This window comes from Ciconia boyciana, chromosome 8 (genome assembly GCF_034638445.1).
Source record: "Ciconia boyciana chromosome 8, ASM3463844v1, whole genome shotgun sequence".
NCBI classification, from domain to species: Eukaryota; Metazoa; Chordata; class Aves; order Ciconiiformes; family Ciconiidae; genus Ciconia; species Ciconia boyciana.
Window position 1 is genome coordinate 32,239,317 of NC_132941.1, and position 18,880 is coordinate 32,258,196.

The following is an 18,880-nucleotide window of genomic DNA, read 5'->3' on the forward strand; positions in this document are numbered from 1 at the left end:
ACCACCCATAAGCAGTCCAGCTGGCTTCTCTGGCAGCGTTGTAAAGAGCGATGGTCTAAACAGCTTGTTACTGACACATCTATGTTTAAGTGTACGCTTCCAACATGAGGGGAACCAAAAGGCTGCATCCAGCTAGAAGTGGGTTAGATGACTCATACCAGTCCTTCCTCCCAGTTACACATGTGGGACAAAAGAGTTTAATCGGAATGCTCACAAGGAGAGAGGAACGAGGGAGGAGGGATTGGCACCCTCCATTTGTAGAGTCAGAGGGAGATGTACATCGTCTCTCCTAAGCCTGTATTTGTGCCTCCGTTTGAAAAAGAGCTGCTTCCCTGAGCACTTAATCTGTCTTTATTCTCAAAATAGGTGGAATAAAATTGTACCTTTCTGTTTTACCTTGATTTCTTAAGAAATAAGTGCTTTAGTCACTTTCTTGTCTCTTTCAGCGAGGTTTGGTGCAGGAGTGGAGTTCTTCCAGATCTGACAAGCCTTAGGGAAATGAGCAGCATGGAGGGGAGGCCATCAGTCAGGAGGCAGGTGTCATAGTTGCCACAAATAGTGTGGCTCCTCCAGGTAGTAGGAGGGAGTTCAGGTGGAACTGCTGAAGGCTGTGGGAAGGTACATGAGGAGGAAGGGGAAAGAGTTGTGAGGTCCCTGGGATAAGCTGAGGTTGCTATAGTGGAGCTAGGTCTCAAATCCATAGGAAAACAGGGTTCCTTCCACTGTTGTAGAGAAACTTGTTTTTCTCTTCCTACTATTTTTCAAAAATCACAGTCGGTTAAACTGTTTAACTTCATTAATCCTACTTCAGGAGATAGCATTGAAATACGTAATTTAAAGTTAGGAATTCAAAACAGAACAGATGGAACAAAACTTGTCTCTTCTTTGAAGGTGAATATCAAGTCCTTTCACTGAGTATCTCAGTACTTCTCAAAAGCAGTCTTGGGATTACTGAATTTACAAATCCATCCAGTGTTTCTGGGTAAGGAACTTCCTGTGTTTGATCAGAAATGATTACTTTTTTCACCAGTAAAAGCCCATGGAAAATACCACTCAGGAATAAGAGAAGGATGCTTTATCCTCGGTTCTGTGTCCTTAAAATTCCCAATCTTCGCATTTGATTTATTAAAAGTGAAAGTTTAAAGTATTTTTCTTAGGTGATGTTCTTGACCAACGCTATTTTCATAATCCAGACACAAAGTCAGCTCCGAGAGAAGTCCGTTTCGCTTTATAACCAGATGGTGCTTTGCCAGTATGTTCTTGCTTTCCCAGATAGTTGCTCTATGTTGGAATTGGGAATCCTTAGTGCTTTGGAGAACTCTGAAGCATGAGTGAGGGTAAAATCCCGCAGTGGTTGCATGAGAGTGCTTACCCAGGGAGAGAAAAGAGTAGGCCTTCAGGTAGGGGGGGAACTGAGTTTCATTGAAATTTGTTGTTACCAGAATTAAGCTTTAGCTTGATGTGTTAAACACAATAGCTCATTTGATGAAGTGCTTGTGGTTTTGTTTGCTTTTGTTCCTTCCTCTGATACAACGTCGCTTTGTTCAGGGCTGCTACTCTATAACTTTTTCTTACAAAATATATTTTTGAAATTACACCTAATAGAAGTACTAATTTGTAGTCTAGGGTTAGTGCTTCATGAGAACTGCTCCACAGCCTTCAGCAAGCTGCAGTTAGTAGAGGTTGAGAGCTATAGCAGTTCCAGGTGTGTATATGGAATTCCTTTTCCAGGCCAGACATCTGGGGAGAAACTCAAGTAGTTTTATATGAACTTGAATTTATTTATTTTTTTTATTAAAACCAAGTATGAATCTTACTATTTTCTTAGACATTGGAATAACTGTACTAATAAAGCAAGAAGTGCAGTATTTGTTTTGATGTAGAAGGCTTGGTGTACAGTACATTTCCTGATCAAACTTAATTTCTTTTTAACAGTATACTACATAATTAAATATAGTTCTAAAGGTTTTTTTTACTGCTATTGTTTGTAAATACTGATCCCCCCCTTCAATCTAGCAAACGTTTCCTGTCTTTTGAATGGAATTAAAATTATTCCTGTTTTTTCCCTGCATCCCCCTCTTCTTGTGTGTGTCTGCCAGCATTATTGGGAGTAGTATTTTAGTCTGCTTTTGCTGAGCAAGTGTGTTTGAAGCACAGTAATTTCTGTGCATCTCTCAAATTATTTTGTACTTTATGCTTTTAGTAGTGAATTTTAAGCATACAGTTTAGAAATTATATATCAACCATAGAGGCAGGGTTTTACCCAGTGTGAATGTTTTCTGCCCTTTTGCTATCTTTTTTTCACCATTCCATGCCACTTTGGTATGCAACAGATAAAATCAGGTTGAAACAGATTATCAGGATGCATAAGACTTGGTGGCTAAAGCATGGTGCTTGACAGGCTTCCCCCCCCACCCCCAAGTGGTGTAGTTCAGTCTTGAATTATGTTTTTAACAGGAATTTCTTGGTTCTGTGTGCTAGTAGATTTACTGATGGAAAAATATTGTGAATTAGACGAGCATTGTATCAATTTGAAACACTGAATGACTTTCCTAAGTTTACCCCAAGGAGATTATTGCAGCAACAACTGAAATGTCCCTGTTTTCTGATTAGCAATTTAATCTTTCCTCTTTGCAAGACCATTATTCATCTGTTCTATAAAAGGCACAGCTGCTGCTTTCTCTGGAGTTGCAGAGAGCTGTAGTGTTAATCCAAATATGATATACATCCCAGCTGGTCAGACCTCTGTTATTTATAGGGAAAATTCCTCAAATGGCTCCAGCAGGTCAGAATGGAGCTCTTAGCAGAAAAAAAAAGCACACAATGATGACTGCATTGCTTCTGATACTGTCTTGGAGCAGAGGCAGCATTTCCACGTTTGCACAGTGATGGGCTTGCTGTTGTATGCCCAGCCAGACGACTGGAGAGTCTCTGCACCGTATCCCTGAGACCAGAGAAGTTTGTTCTTCTGAATGAAATTCTGCAAGAAAATGTGCTAATTGTTTTCCCAACCCAGATGCATTGCTTCTGTGCAGTGCTGCCTTAAATCCTATTAGAAACTTTGAAAAGTTCTGTGCAAATATAGTGGTACTCGTTTAAAATGTGACAGAAATGTGTTTTATTCTGAACTACTTTCATGTGATCAGCGTGTTGGCCAACACTGTTATGTAGCGCTATTCTAAGACAGATTTTCAAACAAACCCCGGAAAACCACTTGAAAATAAAACATTAATTTCATAAGTGGACCAAACTTCCCTGAAGCTGGCTTTCAAGAACATTTTGAAGATATCTGATATATTCTTTCCTCTTGACAAAAAAAATTAAGATATTTTTATTATTGGGAAGTATTTGTATTCTGCCCATAATCCTCATGAGTTATGGGGGGAAAGGAGCTGGAAAGTTGTGTGTTCGCAGAGCTCCAATTTGGTAAATAGGATTGAGGATATTTGCAGAAGAGAGTGGGTAGCTCTGTGACTGCTGGTAATCTAAGTTGGTGGTAGTTCAAATTGCAGAGCAGAGTGTCATTCACAAGAGTGAGATACTCTGATGCATGTTTCTAGGAGGTGGTGTTGATTCTAGGAGCTGTCGTCAGTCTGCCACGTACTGGATAGTGTTTTACAGTTTTCTTTTGCAGATTTGAATTGAGGGCCCTTTGCTCTTTCATACAGTAAGCTCTCAGTTATCAGTAGTCTCGTCAAATAATACTGTGTTGATGCATAATGCAACTGATAAAAGATTTGATGGAGGTAACTACCATGAGATAAGAGATGAACTATCCAGTCTGTCATTATCTGTGGCGGCGGTATACAGCTTTCCAACTCTGCCAGTTCAAGCTGCCGCAAGTAATTTCTGCTGTCCCTGATGCAAGGAAGATGCGTCTTCTGTAAAATGGTCAGTGTCTGAGCAAGAACTGATCTCTTGGCTTGATTTCTGGGGGCATTAGACTGCCTTTCTAGCAGCCCAGTAGTCCAGACAACTGATGATCAACAGAATGTACTTTCTTTTTTGCCTAGACACACCTCCATCCATACAGCTTGTCCTTCAGCTGATATGATTTGGAGAGTTGTTAGATACCTTCTGAAAGCAGTTCACAATTCACAGGGTGTCTGGGTCTCAGTTTAAATTTTAATATCAACGTACAAAAGATTTTTCTCCGATCTACTCACTTAGCTGCTCCCCTTGTTAGCATCAACTTCACTCTGCTAATTGCTTGCTTCAGGGAAATGTCTGCACTTTGAGGTTTCTTTTCCCATAGTGGCATTGAGTTGCTTGGTAAGTGACTCAAAGGCTTGTTCCAATATCACCATGTGACGTGGGAGTTACTGGCTGAGTGGGGTAGGACCAGTACTCCCTCCCTGTTTCTCTTAGGAGCAGATAAAACAGAATGCAAAATTAGGACAAAGTTGCATGTTGCTGAGATGGTGGTGGTAAACGTATGGAGCATGCAGTGAGGAAGGGGAAGGAAATGTGATTGAGCAGAAAACAGAAGAAAAGCAAATGTACTGCTGTGTCATCAAAATGAGGGAGAAGATGGACATGGAGCAGTGCTATTCACTTGACCTTTCATTCATTTGTATGTGGAGAAGAATGTAAGTAGTACAAACGGTCACCGCAGTGCTCTAAGTGGAAGTTGACAGCCCACCACGTTTGTGGGTAGGAGCCACTTGTTTGGGGAAGTCTTTAGATCAGATGCTAAACGAGATGTCTGTCACTCCAGGAGATTTTGCTTTTCTGACCCAGATTGTCCCAGCTGCTCAAAGAGAGGGTGACATAACCTGTGAGCATAGGGGTCATCTATTTTTTTTTAATCTCTATTTTCAAATGCAAAACTATTCTAGAAGTCACTAGAGTAGTTTTTAGGTGGTTTTGTGACAATACTTGCCTGGCCCAGGTTTGGTTTTGCTTATCCATCGGTGGCTGCTTGCTTCCCTGCTGCTTGCTCGTTCCGTATTCTGCTCTCGTTTCCTTTCTGCCTTTCCATACTAGATTCTCATCTACAGATACAGGAATAATGAGCTGACTTGTAAAAAGGAAGTTTTCCAGCACGCCCATTTCACTTGTGGCATTGGTGGTCTCATAGGAAGGCAAATATCTCTTGTTTATTTTTGTGTTTGTGAGTTAAAATCAGGGAAAATATTTGACTATGAGTCATATTTTTTCCTGTCTATTTATGTTCCTATCTTACATTTGGTTTTCCATAGGATAATATTTTATATTTTTAATAGAATTTTTCTGGTATTTGTATGGGTGTGAGTTATTCTTCCAGAACTAAACTAATTGGTGCAATGATGCTTCTTCAAGCCTGAAATCATGACTTGGAGAAATGTATGCAGCCCTGCTCCCCTAATTCTCAAACCCAATAATTAAAATTTTAAAATCAGTGTCAACTCTTTAATTATTGAACAGGTGAAATGAGGAAGGAAGTAGGAGTGTGTGGGGAGAAGTATTAGGCATAGGGAGGAGTGGGGAGCAAAAGAAAAATTGTTGATAGTTTTTCCTGAGAGACGTTAAGTTTTGACAGTTGGAAAATTACTAAATTTTTAGTCCTCATCTTTTTTCCCTGTAGTTTTAACTTTCTACTTATGGAAACATAGTTGTTGCTGTTAGACTCTGAAAATAACCCCTAATCTTAAATGTTTGTGGTCCGAAATATCTATAAACGTTTGTCCTTTTCTGAACAATGCATTCAGAGCCCCTTGTTGGGAAGGGGTTAGTTATCCCTCTGCTCTTGCCTGGTCTCTGCACGTAGGGAGAGCGTCACTGCCTGTCCCTGCCTTTTCCCATGTGGCGTGCCTCTGCGCACGTGTGAGCAGGGCTGACCTCAGCTCGACTTTGTTTCTGGTTTAGGCGTCAGGGTTGTGCCTTCAAGCTTGACTTAACTGGTTCAGATGTAGCCCAGCAGCTGCCGGGTTTGAATGAGGTAAATTGTGACCGTGCGTTCAGAACAGCAGAAAATAGGTCAAGTGTGGGTTGGGTTTACATAGAAAGCACTAGCGTCGCCTGGTAAGCCTAAGCCTCTTCTCTCTGCTCAGACAAAGCTGTTTAAGGTAAACTGGGAAGTTACCATCTCCCAAAAAAACTTTCTAGCCTTCTGTAGCCTTGGTGTTTCTGGCTAGCGTTGCCCGTCGTGAGAAGCCTGGAGCGGGAGGGAGGTTGCCCTAGTTGCAGGGGCACGTGGCGGGTTGGGTCGATGTGTTCACCCTGGAGCGGTGCCCTCTGGAAAGGCATTTCTCTGCTGGCTTGTGTGGAGCAGTGCAGCCCTGCAGCCTTCAGTGCCTCTCTGACCTCCTGCCCACCAGCTGCAGTGGCGTGGCAGCTGGGGTAGCCTTTCACTTGGCAGAAAGGAATAAGGACTATACTGTTTACCAGTGCTTCATGCATGCGTACGTGTCTAGAAAGATGGGTGAAGCAACAGAAGATCTGTATATTTTAGTCTTGGCTAAATTTGATGGTTTCCCTGTAGGGTTTTGGTGTGGTCTGTGTGGCCTCAGCAGTGCTTGCCTGGTGATACCCTCAGGGGTGTCAGTTGCTGCTGGTTTCTCTGTGTTTTAGTTAGATTCTAATCTTTTGCGACTGGAAAAAAAGTCTTGTAGCATGGCAGAGGGATACTACTAATTAATGGGTGATGTTGTGGTATTCTGCCTATGCAGATTTTATGTCACTGTTTTGTTTTGTGGGGGTTTTTTTCCCTGCTTACTCTGATGTCAGGCAGGACAATATTAAGATTGAAGGTTTGTTAAAAAGTTATAGTCTGTGAAAGACATTACAGATCAGTGGTATAATCAGATTGTGTCACCTGACATATCTGTGAAAGATAAGAGGAAGAAAAAAGAAAAGGCTAGTTATCAAGGAATGAAAATAAGGAGAGAATTTTTTTAATGGGAGGAAATAATCTTCTAAAAGATGGCATTAGAGGACTAGTATAAATTCTCAGCAGTCTAGATTTTAAAAACAATACTTTTTGCTGCCACTGCTCTCTGAAGACTGTTGGGGCAGTCGGTAGGCAGGCATTAATCTTGTTCCTTGTTTTTTAGACTGCAACTTCCAAATTGAATATTTATGCAGCTGAAGTTCCATGCAGTTATAAAAATGATTTGGTGCAAAAAGGAAAAAAAAAAAGGTGGTGAGCTCATTTCTTGAAATCACTTTCTGTAATACTCACTCATGAAACAAGAAGAAAACTGAACTGAAGGTTCAAGCTTTTGACACTTTGATCTCTGAATTTTTAGTTTGCATTGTTTGAATTTAAACGTGGTCCCTCTACCATTAAAGTACTAACAAAATGCTTATTTCCGTGTGCAGCACATACTGTGTAAACTTTGTAAACAGGACTCTCAAGTTGGTTATATACTAGTTTTCATTTAATTCATGTCCTAAATTATCAGAAAACCTCTAAGCAGCCAGGGGAAGCTACAGTTAATTCAGCCACAGATGGTGAGGACTAATGTGGTGTTGACCTTTGCGAGGACTGCAAAATCTACTTAGTCTTTCTCTGTAAAACACTATCTGAAATGAGTTCCTACTGATATTAAAAAGATGTCCTTGATGTATTGAAGCCAAATGCAGAGACACCGTGGCCAAGGAAGGCGCTTTCCCAAATAAACGTTTGCAGGTTCTAATGCACACAGCGTGTGTTGAGGCTTGGTCTTCAGGGCTCCGATTTAAGCCTTTCTAGTGCCAAAAGCCACTGTTTTTCCAGGACTGGTTTTCCTGGAATGCATATTGTCAGTTCTCCTCTCCTTCACTGAAAATGGAGAGTTGAGAGCTGACTGGAGTTTCTGTACCCTCCTATAAGCAGCATGCAGGCTGTGTGATTGGGGGTAGGGGCAGCTACTTGAATCCTTTTTTTTTTTAGTTGTTGTTTTGTGCTCCAGGGGTTCATCTCTGTTTAATTAACTCGTTTCTGCCCCTCAAGTTTGTGAAGAATGACTTGGAGAAGTATTTTAAAATGCTGCGGAAACATCTTGCTTCAATAGTGCACATCTTGTTGAGAAGGTAGAGAGCTGTGGAAATGTGCAGGCGTTCCCACCATACACATGCCTGGCTGCCCAAAACGGAAAAGGAGCTTGTGGTCATATGAGCCTTTCAGAAGGCACTTTGTATGGTCTTTAGGCAACGTGCAGGTTTTGCTCATCCAGGGATGCCTCTCAGATCTGGACAGTATTTTGTTTGTGGATGGGGCATGAGTAGGAAAATTCTGTATGTATTTGGATTTTGACTTGTTTTTCTGTGGGTATTGTCTTTGAAATTCCTGTTTGATTCTTGACTTAAAGGAATATAGAAGCATTGTAAGTGATCTGCAATTGTTCACCTGTGGCTGTGAATGATAAATTATGTTTGTCTGAATAACCTCTCTGAAAACGTGGCTCTGAACAAAGATTTATACTTGCTGGTTAGAGCAGCGTGGTACCTTAACCTGATAGTATGGCCTGTAGTTTCCAACCTGTTCCATCATTTTGCAGCAGAATAAAGAACAGGTATACTCAGAAAAATACTGGATCACTTTGTTATTGGGGAAATTTTATTCTTTATTCTTTTCAGGACTTCCTAGGAGTCGAGCATGTCTCCAGCAGGTGAGCATTCTCACCTAGAGAGACATGCAGCTGACTCAAGTATTCTTTGGATAATTAAGCAGAAAGTCCACTTCACCAGAAGTGAATTCCTCTTTTGGTCTGGAAAGAAGGAATAATAGCAGCAAAGATCTAAAAAACATGACATACAGATTGGCAAGCTTCTGATAGTCACATTGCTTCATGTGACTGTCTTCCAGAAGGGCAGGAAGGATTCTCTCGACCATATCTTTCTAGCTCATATGCCCTTTGTCTTCTCCCAGTATTGCATATAGTCATTTGTGGAGCAAGGGGCACTGCTGTATGAAGTACATAAAGAGCTTCCTACAGTAGATTTAAAGAAGAAAATTGCAGTCACATTTACTTGATTTGCATTCTGATTTGCGTTTCATAAGGATTTCAAAGCAGCATTAACATCATCCTGGAGGAGGTATTCCAGGACTTGTGGAAAAACTAGTCTAGGAGAGGGTACCATACTTAATTTTGTGAGTGAAACTACTTTCAAATGAGGAAAAGTCTGGAGGAAAATCCTACAGGGCATTTAATTCTTCTGTGGGTTAGTCTGTCAATCTTGCTACTTCAACTAAGGAGGAGAGGAAAGCTGAAGGTCATAATTGCCGAGGTTCAAATCTGTAGACAGAGTTGCTCTGTTGAGCAATATAAATACAGGGTAAGGAAAAAGACTGGGCACTGCAGAGTCATCTGCTCATCTTCAGTGCTAAGACAGGGAAGAGACTGCAAGTTCATCAGCTTTGCTTGTTGCCCTGTCTCCTGTTTTGACAAAGTTTGTGGCATGCACTAAAACAGTGTGCTTAAGGCCATCACCTTACAGTTTAACACATTATGCAATTAATTTCCTGGTATTTAGATGTTCAGATTTAAGATTAATGGTGGAAAAAGGTCAGTCATGGCACACACATTTTTTTTCATAGGTATATGTAATATGTGCACAAAAGAACAGGATTTTTGAGACTTCAGGAACTTTTTTTTAGTATCTTGATGCTGAGCTTCAGTTGTCAGTTGCAATTTTGCTTTGCTGCACTGATTTCTATTGACCAATGTATAGCATGTTCACGTCGAGAAGCAAAACACTTCCCCCCACCCCCAGTGACTGATGATATGTTAAATGTGTGTTTTGTGTGTGTGTATGTTTAGAAACCCTGAGTTCTCTTTGGTATCCTCTACGTAATCCCAGTCAGACCTGGGTGCAGTTTGTGTAATGGATCTTTGACCTCACTTGTGCCTTTTGTAGCTCATCTTTGAGATGAGCTCATCTTCCTCCAAGAGGGAGGGAAAGAAGTACAAAATGGACTTTGCCATCTCCTTTTCTAAGTGTTCACACCAAGCACTCTGTCAAAGCTACTGATACATCATGGATCTGGACAGGAGACAGAACAAAAAAACTTCAAATATACTGTCTGTAGGATCACCAGTATCTTCAGGGTCAAGTTCAGAGAAGGCAGAGATACTTAGGAAGGATGTGAAATCTAAAAAAAGAAAAGCAGCAGTGTGTGTTGCTTTCAGAAACAAATCAAAAGTGGTTCAAGACGACATAGAGACTCAAAAACTTTGCATAAAGAACTCATCTAAGTAGCATAATGTTGAGTAACAGGTCTGACTTCATGGTACCTAATCAATGTGTATAGCCTTGAAATGAAGATAAAAATTTTCATAGATGAGACTGGAGGAATTACTCAAAATGTACGAGCTCTGCATATTAACTGCATTTTTAAGTCAGACAGACTTCCAGTATTGCAGTGTCTCAGTCCATTGCTTAGGTCTAATGCTTGTGGATCTGAGAGGGGAGATTTTTGGTACAGGAATCTCTTGCAGCTGCTGTGAAAGAGAGTGCATGGGAAGGAGGACAGATGAATTGATCACCACACAGCTCCAGTTCCAGGGTCTGTTGGGTTCCCCTGGCAAATCATTCCCTCTTTCCAATGGTGGTGTTGCTTCTGTATGTAGGATCAATGCAAAAATGGATTTGCACAGGAAAGTAGAACAGCTAATACCTTTTTTAGATTGCCTCGGGAGAGAAAGTGTTTTGCTAGTCTGCCATCTTTGAATAAATTTTAGTGTTGACCCTTTTGTGCCTCTGATAATGCTAGCAACATACTTGCCTGGTTGGTGTTTTTAACCTGGTGGTAGAGGTCCTGTTGATCTTCTTCACTTTTACTTCATTCTGCTTTACATGTATTAAAAAGATAATCTTGACCATTCCTTTTGGATCCGAGGCCATATCCTTTTCAAAAGCATAAGGAGAGAGAGTAATTTTCTCTAACTGAAGCATTGATGCATTCTCCATAATGGAGCACAGCAAATCTTCAAGTATCAGGAAGTGAATTTTGAATTTGAAATAGACATCCTGTGATCAGTGGGTTAGCAGGAGTAATCTCATCTAGATGAATAGAGAGAAATTCCTCATGTCACTTGAGGGCCTGGCAGCAATGCACAATTCCCTGGGTGTTGCTTGTATCTTTATATTCTGTGGCTGGAGCTCTTCATAATAAATTGTGAAACATCAAGGAACTTGTTGGAGATCAAGGAAAGAAATTACTTGATCTCAGCTGCAGTACTGATAAAACATTTTACATTTTGTATGTGGAGAATCGCTCTGATTATTTTAGCTGTCTGAAGTTCTCTCGGCACAAGTGAATATTCCTACAGCTCACGGATTTCCAAGACCGTCTTCTGCACAAGGAGTTGCCAGGCTGCGGTGCAGCTTTATTTCTCTGCCACAGCCTCAAAGGCAAAAATAACAAGTTTGCTCTGAAATAAAGAGAAATAGGTATTCTAAAAGTCTAGAGATGAATGATGATTTAAGCCATGCTTTCAAGCATACGAACCAGATTCTGTGCCTAGTTTTTCCTTGTTAGGAGGACAGTGCCACCAAATATGTCTTAATTTCCCCGATGATGTCCTACTCAAATAGTGAAAAATAATCTTTTCCAGGAGAACTGAATACAATAAAAATTAAAGCATGTCTTATTTGAAATTACCTAATTAACAAAGGCCTACATATTTGAAAATCAGTAACAGTGTTTCTCTCAGAATGTTTGTTTCTCTTAAAATACAGCTATCTCTTATGCATTATCTTTGTGGTTTTTATATCTATGTTTATGCTCAATATGTCCATATTAAATTTTACAGATATGGAAAATAGATTTTTTAAAAAAATAATTTAATCGTTATTTAAACAATTCTTTCTGCATACCTGTAAACATTGAAGTCTTTAGAGAGCAATTTTACCTTGTAGTAAGACAGTACTTATGAAAGTGTGATCCTATTAATAGCTTACAAGTCTGGCCACATGTGGGATCTGACATACCATGTTCCCATGAAATAACTTCTAGTACTGTGTTGCGCTTTTAAGTTTTTTCGAAAAATAACACAGGGATTTGTAGGCAATCAGTAGAATTATCATCAAACTACTTAATATTGTACTCTAAAATACATCTAGGAAAATAAACAGAAATGTTACAAGTAAACATAACATATGGTTCTTTTTTTAATCTCTACTTTAGGACGACGTAGACAGTCTAAACCCAGTTCTCAGGGATAACCCGCAGTTACATGAGGAGGTAAAAGCCTGGGTAAAGGAACAAAAGGTTCAGGAGATTTTTATGCAAGGTAATTATGTGGGAAATTTGTTTTATTTTTATTCTGTGTTAGCTAGTTTAAGGCCATTAGTTGTGTGGGGCTCATCCCATAGCATTTGTGATGTAAAGGATAATATATTTCTAACTTGGAAGTTATTTTTTGGAAGTATTTGTTAATTCCAGAAAACAAGACTATGTAAGAAGCTGTGCATGAGTTCTTCAGACTGTTCTTAACTTGTTTGATGTCTTAGTGATTACAGCAAAAGCTGAATATCATTAGTCTGAATGTAGATATTTTGTAAAATTTGTTGTGAAAATAAGTGTGTATGAATGGCAACCACACACCTTTTAGCGTGTTTAAAACTGTTCTGTGCTCTATTAGTGTTACTATTACGTGTGATAACTTCTCCGATATCTGTCTGTGCTTGTAGTTCTTCACAGTTCTGTCACAGATTAAGAATACTTTCAGACCTCCACCCCACACCCTCACCCCTGATTGAAAAGTGCCTTTCAAATCAGTTATGATTTTGTAACTTGATTCTAATGCTGGAAGGTTGCAGCAAACGCATACATCACTTTTACACTGTAGATACAAGTTACGTGAAAACTAGTATGAGTTTGAGCCAAAATAATTTATTCTATCTTGCTGATAATAAAAATACTGTATGCATTTGCAGTATATTCATTAACTTTCTGCAGAACTGACAGGCAGCTCTGCAGAGGCATTCCTAGCAATGGGGGGCAGAAACTTAACCTCTGTGAGTCTGGGTTAAAATCCCCAGGCAAGCAGTAGAGCAATTTGAAGACAAAAATGCTTAAGAAGTCATTCTGTAAATTAAGATTGGGAGGGGAGCAGTAAATAATCTGATATTGTATAGATGGTGCTGAGGTTTGCTTGCTCTCTGGTTTCGTTGATAAAACTAAGATGAGAAGACCAGACAAATATGGTAAGTATAATACTGAAGTTACAGTAAAAAACTTGTGTCTTTCCTTCTGTGGATTTTTTAAATTTGACTTGATGTGATTATTCTTATGGGCCACAGAGAAAGGATGCTGAAAAAAGAAATGCATGGAATTCTGTAGATAGTAAGTTGGTATGTCAGTGTTAATCATTTTAGATTTTATCCTAATATCCTCAGATAGAACGTGAGTTAATAGTCAGTTGATGAAATTTGCAGCCAAAACTGGATTGAGAGGTGATGTGAAATCAAATTAGGGCTATATGAAAAGGAAACTAAAATTGAGCTTGTTTATTGTATTTCATTAGAGTAACATTAATAAGACAATTAGAAAAGCCTCTGTGTACACTAGTACAGAATCAATACTTGAGCAAAGCCCCAGCAATATTGAAATAGTAATCTAAATGAAACTGCCAGCCCATCAGCCACAGAACTCATTTACATCCCATCATTCCAGGAACTGTATTTTTGTCTTATATATATAATTTCTCAAACAAATGTTTGGATGCTTAGAAGTGCACAAATTAGGAGTATTTTAGATGATGAGATGAATCTAATCCAAACGTCCTTGCAGGCTATCTCTCCTTGTCTAAGGAGAAGCTGCAGTTCAAATCCACTTGTTCACCTGATGTGATGCAGTGTGGCCTGAGGAGAGACAGGCTGCCTCAGGCAGTGACGTGCCATCCACCGCGAGGGCCTTGGCAGTGCCGCCACCTCAGCCCTGCGGGACAGTGGTCACCCAGCAGAGACTGTTGTCACGTCTCCTGGGGCATGATCTGCTCCTGGTCACGGAGGCTTTGCTTTTGGCACAAACCTTACAGTGGCTTACAGACAGCCCTCTAGCAGTGCTAGCTGCTGTAATCTAGTCATGTTATCCCTCCTTTCTCCTCCCCTCCCTTCTCTGGTTTTCTTTACCTTCTCCGTTATTACCATTTTCCTGTTCCCTGCAATTTAAGCAACATTTTCAGTTCTACCGTGTCTAGACGCATCTATTAAGGTTGTTACCATATCCTCTTATGTCATCTTCTATAGCATTTTTAGGATCCAGCCTTTTCCTTGTCTCATGATGCTGAAGCTGTCATCTCATATCTTAGTATTTTCTACTTTGACTATCGCCATTAAAACACAGTTTATCTGAAGAAAGAGGAGGGTTGGAGAAAAACATTAAAATCGGGTCCCAAATGTTTGAAAAGAAACATGCCAGTTTGAGGAGGGGGAATTTTAGTCAGAACTGGTCCAATTATTTACAAGAATGAAACTAAAGAAAAAAATAGGCCCTCGTGACCTTTTCTGTGGGCAGCAGTCACAGCAGCATGCTTTGCAGTAGAGATTGTAGGTTTGGCAGGAAAGTAGTTTATTCCTTGTTTTAAAAAAAACAAACTCCTCCCAAACTTGGCCAAGTTGAAGGCTTTTGGGACAAATAAAACCAGTTCAAGGAACATAGTCAAGGGTCTTTGGTTTTTAACAATTAAAATCTTTGAATTTTTTCTTCCTATTAGATTTATTATCACTACAATCTCTGAGGCTGTGTGTATAATAATCCTCTTGAAACACTGAGTGTGCTTCAGCCCTGAAGATATTTCCTGATAGTACTGCACAGGCAGTTTCAACAATGTGTAGCTGAGAGTGATTCAGCCAGGGACTGGAGACAAAGCCAGGCTTTTCCTGTAATGGCTGCTTGTGGCTGGGCTGGGCTGGGCTGGAGCTGAGCTGTCCTGTGTCGTATGACCGCAGTTTAATCTTTCTCCTTCTTCCTGACACCCCAGCAGCATGTAAGAAAAAACCCCCACTGTTTTTAAAGGTAGATAAAGTCTCTTCAAAAATAGATAGGATAACAGCTGGGATGAAGGGCAGACACAGATTAGAACAAGGAGTAAGAGGAAAGAAATTGGCACTGGGTCAGTGCAGAAGAGTGTAAGAGAAGCTGGAAGCTGATGGAGAAGGGAGGATGGAGCTTGTAAGCTGAGAAGACTGGGAAAGGACTTGGAAGCCAGTGGCCTGGAATCGTAAATGCTAAAATGAGACGAGAGGCTGGTTCTGGTTATGCAAGAGACTGAAAATCATTGTGCAGTTAACAGTAGGATGCAAGAGAGGAGGAGCTGGGATAGGAAAGTAGGAATGGGAAATTTGTATGAAGAGACACAGGCAAAATTTTACTGAGACTGTCTGAACAAGGCAGAGCTTTGGGACAGACATGAAAAGTTTGAGACATGTTGGTTTGGGTCAGACAGCCAGAAGTGTGGGAGCTGAACTGGAGGCGTTTTGCAGGGGCCTATGGAGTAAGGGTTGGAGAGAAGCCATCAGGAAATGTATCCCCACGGGAACCCCATCTGGTCCAAGACCAGGAATGTGAGACATAAGCGTGTAGATTCGTCTTTTTCTGCCCATACGTATTGGCGATTGGCAGTGCGCATGCTGGCACACTTCTGACCCTTGTCTGTGCAGCTGGAAACATGCTCCGGGAATGACTTGACATGGGTAGCTCAGAGGGTTCACTGGATCTCGAGGTTTCAGTTGTGCGGTGAATGATGTGGATGTGGGTGAAAGAAGGGTGCCATTGCATGGTGTTTCTGTTTCCCAGCTGTTTTAAAACCTAGATAATCACATGCAAAAGGTATTTCAAAAGGCCTTGCTAAGGTTCCAAAATTGAACCCTAAGACCACTTGGAAATGTCTAAATTATTACTGCTTTTGCACTTCTCTTGATCTCTCCAATGTTGACATTAAAAACAGTCCTTATGATCGTGCTCTTTCTTATGCAGAGAGTATAATGGACCCACTCGTATGAATATGGATATTTTACTAGAGAAAGCAGTCACCTGCGAGGTCCCTGGCCTGCTTGCTGCAGATGTTTAAGCTTACTTAATGTACTGGGCAGGATTGGAAAAAAACGATCTTTAGGAAAGACGGGAGTTCTAGCCTTGCCTGTGCAGTTGAGCAACTAGGCACTCTTAAATCATTTAAGTTAGGCTTTTTGTAGGTTGTCACTGACTGGTTTTGCTTCTGTTCTGTACGCCTGACCTGGGGTTTGGTTGTAGAAGTAGCGAAACCCACACAGTTGGAACTGAACTCAGTGGCAGTGTTGCTTGGTCATACAAAATAACACTAAGTGTGATGAAACTTAGGATCCCAGTGATCAAATGAGACATTGAAAGTGAATAAAATTTTTGAACCTCAATTTCTGGGTCTTGAAACCAACTATAAAATAAGTACTGTATCATACTGTCTCCCCACCACTGTGGGCTTTTGGAGGTGAATTAAACTGATTTTTGCAAAGGGACAGTGTGCAGGGTTTCTTTGCAGTTGATGCATCTGAAAACAGGAGCTAGTGTCTTCATAGCATGTGTGTTTTTGAGTGTTCTGTGTGGCCATAGCAGGGATGGGCACTCAGCTGCCTTTCCGACTGCTGTAATGGAGAGAAACTCTGTGGTCACTTATGGGAAAGACTTGGCAGATGCAGAGCCTAACCACCAAGATGTAAATCTTTTCGTCAGCAAAGCATCTGGGCATGTGACTAGCCTGTTAAATAGCTTCTGTATAACCTGCTGCTGCCACTTTCTAGCCTTTCAGATTACTTTTCTATGGTTGCTGTTTGTAGGCAGGAATTTTCCCATCGTTTGTCGTCATGGTTGCAGAAAGATTAGTTACATAAGAAAATTGTATGTTGAAAACGTTAGCATAATTGACCTTAAAGCATGCTTAAATGTACCATTTGCATTTCAAAATGTCTTCCTGAATACAAGTAAAATCCACAGGCAGTGCTGTGCCAGAATTGCCTGTAGTTTGCTGTCTGTGCCATGCATGCTACGCGTTTGCTATGAAGCTTAAAAAAACCCAGGAAAACCCATTTATATACTTTTTTTTTCTGAATTCCTCAATGGCTTTTTTATTTCTTCCCCTTCTAAAGGTCCGTACTCCTTAAATGGTTATAGGGTGAGAGTGTACAGACAGGATTCTGCCACCCAGTGGTTTACTGGTATCATTACTCATCATGATCTCTTCACCCGCACTATGGTTGTTATGAATGACCAGGTGAGTTTGATATGTGATATTCGGAAAACAAGCTTCAAGTAAACTACACGTTGGGAGTTTTTAAATTTTTCTGTGGTACTCTGAAATACACTGAGTTGTTCAGTTCCAGCAGGGTGAGTCTGTCACTGCTGAAACCACTGCATGACTTTGCATTGGACTAGCAGTTAAAACCATCCTGAAGCTGAACATTTGTGCAGTGATATGATTAATACCAGTGCGACAGTTTTGCTTTTCTTCTGCTGTCGCTATTTGACTAGTCAAGTCTTTGAAGTGAAGCAATCTAGTTTTAAGAACTGGTCTTCCCTGTCAGCTCTGTTGAGAATTTCATTTCTCAATGCTGAAATCTTTTAGCACTGCAGTAGTGATTGCTTCTTCCAGGCAATTGAAGTATCCATTTTTCACAATTTATTGAATTAAGCGTTTACTGCAGCCCTAATTTACATTTACTGTGGTGGGTTTTAGTTGTATTTCTGAAGTTGATGTTACAAAAATAATTAATGCTGGTATTTTTAGTGGCAGTAATGAGTTCTGTTTCAGGAGACCAGGGTAATGACTCAAAGTTAATATAGTGAATGACCCGTCTGCCTTGAAATGACTGACAAAATCATGTGTGGCAATACAGATTTAAGACTAGTCTAATGCTCAAATACGTTCTTTCCCTTCATTTGCTCTAATTAATTTTCCACGAATATTTTTTTTTCACTTTGTGACACATTGATTAAAGATCTGGTTAGCATTTCCTTCTTCCTGAAATATCATCACTTACTAGTAACACTGCCAATCTTAGAGTTGTTCCCTCCAGTCGTTGTGGTTCCTTTCTTTCAGCAGTTTTGCTTCTGTTGGGAGCAGTATTGTAATGTGCTTCTGCAGTATATTTTATAGTATATTAAATAAATTTTTCAAAACATTTGTATATTGTAATTGCTACTTAAGGGTTACTCTGTGAAGACCTCAGTGTTTTTTAATTTCAAATTTGCAGGTCAGTGAAGGGGAAGGAAGTGGTGGTGGGGTACTTTTTCTTTTTAAAAAAACGAAGTTATTTTTACAGTGATATGTAAAGACATATTTGCTTTGGTTTTACTCTATTGCCAACCTTTGAGAGTCTTATGTCAGTTCTGCTTGTTAGAATTAAGTAGGCTTTTCTCTGACTAGTCTTTAGCACACAAAATAGACTGGTGAACATTGATACAGAAAATACAGATTGGACAGTGTCTGAACATCTGCTGATTATTTTTTTTTTTTAATAAACCAGGTGTTAGAACCTCAGAATGTCGATCCTTCTATGGTTCAGATGACCTTTCTAGATGATGTTGTTCACTCTTTGTTGAAAGGTGAAAATATTGGCATCACTTCACGCCGACGGTCTCGTTCCAACCAGAACAGCAACACAATCCACGTAGATACATTTAACTTTTTACCTAAGTATTTTCTTATATTACGAATATTGAAAATACATGTTTAAAGTCGCTATTAAAATTGCTTTTAAGTCCATTAATCACAAAATTATTTTCAGGGTCATTATACGCGTGCGCAAGCAAATAGCCCCAGACCAGCAATGAATTCCCAAACTGCAGCACCAAAACAGAATTCTCACCAGCACCAGCAACAGAGGAATACTCGGCCAAATAAGAGGAAAGGCTCTGATAGCAGCATGCCTGATGAAGAGAAGATGAAAGAAGAAAGATACGATTATATAGGTCGAGGAGGTAAAAGCAGTTATT

General features: G+C 40.1%; 1 protein-coding gene across 4 annotated transcripts in view; it reads left to right on the top strand.

Moving 5' to 3' along the window:
• JMJD1C (jumonji domain containing 1C) overlaps positions 1-18,880 on the top strand; it is a 168,086-nt gene that overhangs the window by 116,186 nt on the left and 33,020 nt on the right. For all 4 annotated transcript variants that reach the window (XM_072871680.1, XM_072871681.1, XM_072871682.1 and 1 more), the window contains 4 exons: positions 12,095-12,200; positions 17,035-17,159; positions 18,412-18,555; positions 18,673-18,865. In XM_072871680.1, the coding sequence (XP_072727781.1) occupies positions 12,095-12,200; positions 17,035-17,159; positions 18,412-18,555; positions 18,673-18,865 (568 nt within the window). The remainder of the gene's footprint in view (positions 1-12,094; positions 12,201-17,034; positions 17,160-18,411; positions 18,556-18,672; positions 18,866-18,880) is intronic.